Below are 4,439 nucleotides of genomic sequence, written 5' to 3' on the forward strand. Positions count from 1 at the left end.
CGCTATGCTACAATGCCAGCTCCAAGATTATTCTCTCTTCTACACAAGTTCATGTGGATTCTTTCTGTGCTCCCTGAGACACACCACACCAAAAAGTTAATCACCCAAGGTAACAGAGCAAAACAGCAGCACAAATGGAACAAAACAGTAGGTCTACATCTGGCCAGTTCAGTGTTCTTTTGGTCATACTCTGTACCTGTTATAGTAGGTAGGAATGAAGATGAGGCCATTCTATGTTTTTTTTTATTCTATGTTCTTCTGCACAGAGACATGACATATCCTCCTTGTCCTCAGCCTAAACCTATTTAACATTGATGAAAGGAGTAGTGAGGTTTTCCTAGGACTGATTTTCAGAATACAGCTTGGATTGTCCAAGAGGAAGTTGCAGAAGGGGCAGAGAGGGCAGAAGTGTGGAAAGAATGAGGAGGAAGGAAAGGATCGTGGGCCTGTCCAGTCCTCCCACGGATTCACACCGTGAAAGACAACCAAGCAAGCACTAAATACCACTTCCAAGCTGATGGTCTCCCATGAAATGTCACACTCAATAGCTTTGCAGAAGACTAGGTGGTTATGATATGGAGGAGGTGATGTCCTGAGGATGTTGAAACACAAGACAGGATGAATTCTAACACATGTTGCAACATGGATGAGCCTTGAAAACATTGAGGTTAGTGAAAGAAACCAGATGCAAAAAGCCATATACTGTGTGAATCTATTCATATGAAATGCCCAGAACTGGCAACTCTGTTGAGACAGCAAATAGATTAACGATTTCCAGGGCTGGGGAGGAGGATAATGAAGAGCAACTGCTACCAGATAGGAAGTTTTCTATTCTGGGTGATGGACATGTCCTGGAATGAAACAGGATGGATTGTTACAGAACCTTGAGAATAGACTATCATTGAACTGTACAACCTAAAATGATGAATTGTGATGACATGTGAATTATAGCTCTACTTTTAAAAATATTGAGTGAAATAATTGTCAAGTAGAACTATAACCATCTCATAGAGATACAGGCACAGAAGTCAAGGAGGAGGCCTCATTTATCCATCACCTACTGTGTTCCAGATATTTGGATATTTTGCATTCATTTTCTCATTTAGGCCACACAACAACCCTGAGAAGTAGACTATTTTCTTCATTTTACATATGAGGAAATCAAGGTTCAGGTATAGTTTATCCAGAGACATACAACCAGTAAGTGCCAAAGTCCCAGCCTCATTCTCCTGGCTTTGCAGCCCATGCTCCTCCCACTGTGGGATGCTGCTTCCCATTAGCTCCTTGTGGAGGGAACTTACACTTGCCTGGTGTTCTCTCTCATTGCACCGTGAACAGTAGTGGACATGTTTAAGTAATACTGATTGAGTGGTTATCAATTGTCACCTCTACAGATGACTCCAGGAGAACAAGCCCTTGCCAGTGGCAACTACACCCCTGTCACAAAGTTCATCTTGCTGGGATTCTCCAATTACCCAGACATCCAGGAGCTTCTCTTCAGAACGTTCCTGCTCATCTATGCCATGACAGTGGTGGGCAACCTGGGGATGATGTCGCTCATCTTCACAGAATCCCGTCTCCACAGCCCCATGTATTTCTTCCTCAGCGTTCTCTCTTTTCTTGATATTTGCTACTCTTCTGTAGTTACACCCAAGCTCTTGGTCAACTTTCTGGCCTCCGACAAGTCCATCTCATTTGAGGGCTGTGTGGTCCAGCTGACTTTCTTTGTTGTGCATGTGACAGCTGAAAGCTTCCTGCTGGCCTCCATGGCCTATGACCGCTTCATGGCCATCTGCCACCCCCTCCATTATGGTTCTATCATGACCAAGAGGACCTGTCTGCAGCTGGTGGCTGCTTCCTATGCATTTGGAGCAGTTAACTCTGCTATCCAGACTGGAAATGTCTTTGCCCTGCCTTTCTGTGGGCCCAACCAGGTAGCACACTACTTCTGTGACATCCCACCCCTTCTCCACCTGGCCTGTGCCAACACAGCCACAGCAGAGGTGGTCCTCTATATCTTCTCTGCTCTGGTTACCCTTCTGCCTGCCACAGTCATCCTTGTGTCCTACAGCTTGGTGTTGGTGGCCATTGGGAAGATGCACTCAGCAGCTGGGCGGGAGAGGGCTCTCTCCACATGCACCTCCCACTTCCTGGCCATTGCCATTTTCTATGGCACTGTGGTTTTCACCTATGTCCAGCCCCATGGATCCATTCATGACAGCAATGGCCAAGTAGTGTCCATCTTCTACACCATCATAATTCCCATGCTCAACCCCTTCATCTACAGCCTCCTCAACAAGGAGGTAAAGAACGCCCTACAGAGAAAGCTCCGAGTCAACGTCTTTCCCTGCTGAGCCCTGCAAGGCTATTGATTGGAATGAGGAAGACAAACCATCTCCCAAATCACATGTTTGTTTACACTGCCTCAGGTTTGTTTGTATAAATAGCACAGGAGGACATTAGCCCCATGTAGACAAAAACCCAGGGGTCACACTAGTCCTTCTGTCCTTGCATTGGCAGACAAAGGCTGTTACTACAAAGCTTTCTCAGGGGAGGGGTGCTGGGCACTTTTGGGAGGAGCCTGAATCAGAACTGAGCTGCAGGTGCAGGTGTAGCCTGGGCCTGGGCACTTGGTTTAGGCCTGAGGCTTGGGCTTGGTTTGGGCCTCAGCCTTGGGCTTGTTTTGAGCCTGAGCTTTAGGCATGGTTTGATCCTTGACCTTGCCTTTGATTTGAAGGTCATGTCTTAACCTTGGCCTTGGTCTTTGTCTGAGACAGTCTAAGACCCTTAGCAATGCGGGCATAAGCACACTTCCCAAGCTTGGTGTGGGCGATGTAGACAAGCCAATCAAGCTTGCTGCTGATTACCATTTGGGATCATGGGCTTAACTTCCTTGGGCTTGACGAGGGTCTCGATGGCTTCAGCACAAGCACTCATAGCCTTGGCATTGCTGGCCTGCATCTTTAGGCCGCTCTTATTGTGTTTACTAGCAAAACCCATGCTCCTCAGGAACTTGGAGTCCACCCCCTTGAAAGACTCCTGTCTTTGTGATCAGGGATTCTTGATGCCATTTCTGTGCTGCTTTTGGGAATGGCTGTGTGTGGTGTGATTTTTGGACTTGGTCACGTCTGTACCATAACCCATGGCTTCTGAAGCTCCTGGGACCAGAAAAGCCAAATCACATTATGGACGGACCTAACCAGGAGCAATCCTGGTTTTGAAGGAGGTAGAAGTAGTAAAGGGGAAAGAGTAAACATGATACTGTGGACAGGGCTTTATAGCTAAAAACGTTTTTATCCATTATCATATTGAATCCCCACCATCATAGTGTGAGGCAGACAATGTTACATTGATGTTACTTTACAAGTGAAAGAGACACAGTTCAGTAAAAATGAGTTAATAACCTACAGTCCTACCGTTAGTGAAGGGGTGAGTTTTCAACATCAGGGCTCTCACATCAACACTGAGGACATTTCAAGCCCACTACAGCCACAGCACACTCACTTCTGTTCCGCTGCTGATTTAGTAAAACAGGAATGGGCAGCAAGTGGCTCAAAAAGAGAGATGAGCTGAGACTCCTTACTTCTTACTGCAACTACATTTTGCTAATCTGTTTCATTCAAACCACAGAATCAAGAGAAACCTTTCCTCTAGATCTGTTTTCTAGCAAGATGCATGTGAATGTCTCATACTTCTCAGGGATGTGACTGTGTACATGTGTGTAACTGTGTGTACACATGTATGATCAAGGATGTGTGTATATACACACAGGTGTATGCGTGTATGATGTTTGAGCAATTATACTGTTATGGAAAATACTGTGCTTCAGAAAATATCTTTATATTTGGCCTAAATACCTTTATTTATCTTACTTGAAAGAAAGACATAGACAGATTGACAGAGATCTTCACTTGCTGGTTCACTTTCCAAATGTCCACTACAGTTGGTGCTGGACCAGGCAAAAGCCTAGGAACCAGGAACCCAACCACAGTCTCCCATGTGGGTGGCAGGGATGCAGTCACTTGAACAATCACCTGCTGCCTCCCAGGGTACATTACAGGAAGCTGGAATGGGGGCAGAGCCAGGACTTGAACTAAGGCACTTCAGTATAGGATGTATGTATCCCAAACAGCGTCATAACTACTACACTAAATACCCAAACCTGGCCCGAGTATCTTAGAAATGCATGCAATACAGTAAGTATGTGTGGCTTGGAGACTCATAGAAATAAAGGAATTAAATTTAAAGACATAATTCAGGATTGAACACTGGATTGAAAAGCATGCTTTTAAACGAACACAAATTTATAACCTGAACTCAATTGATTTCAGCCTTATAATTTGGAGTATTTAAAAGCCTTTTTTGGGGCCGACACTGTGGCAGAGTAGGTTAAGCCTCAGCCTACAGTGCCGGCATCCCAGATGAGCACCACTCCAAGT

The 4,439-nt window shown here is 45.4% G+C and overlaps 1 protein-coding gene across 1 annotated transcript; it reads left to right on the forward strand.

Moving 5' to 3' along the window:
* The first annotated feature begins 1,394 nt into the window (after positions 1-1,394).
* Positions 1,395-2,354, forward strand: LOC133763621 (olfactory receptor 5J3-like). Its single transcript, XM_062197420.1, has one exon. The coding sequence runs from the start codon at positions 1,395-1,397 to the stop codon at positions 2,352-2,354; it is 960 nt and encodes a 319-aa protein (XP_062053404.1).
* The last annotated feature ends 2,085 nt before the right edge of the window (positions 2,355-4,439 follow it).

Source organism: Lepus europaeus, chromosome 7 (assembly GCF_033115175.1).
Source record: "Lepus europaeus isolate LE1 chromosome 7, mLepTim1.pri, whole genome shotgun sequence".
NCBI lineage: Eukaryota > Metazoa > Chordata > Mammalia > Lagomorpha > Leporidae > Lepus > Lepus europaeus.

Bases quoted from the DNA above. Each gene is read 5' to 3' on its own strand.
- LOC133763621 (XM_062197420.1), top strand. From the start codon at position 1,395: ATGACTCCAGGAGAACAAGCCCTTGCCAGTGGCAACTACACCCCTGTC.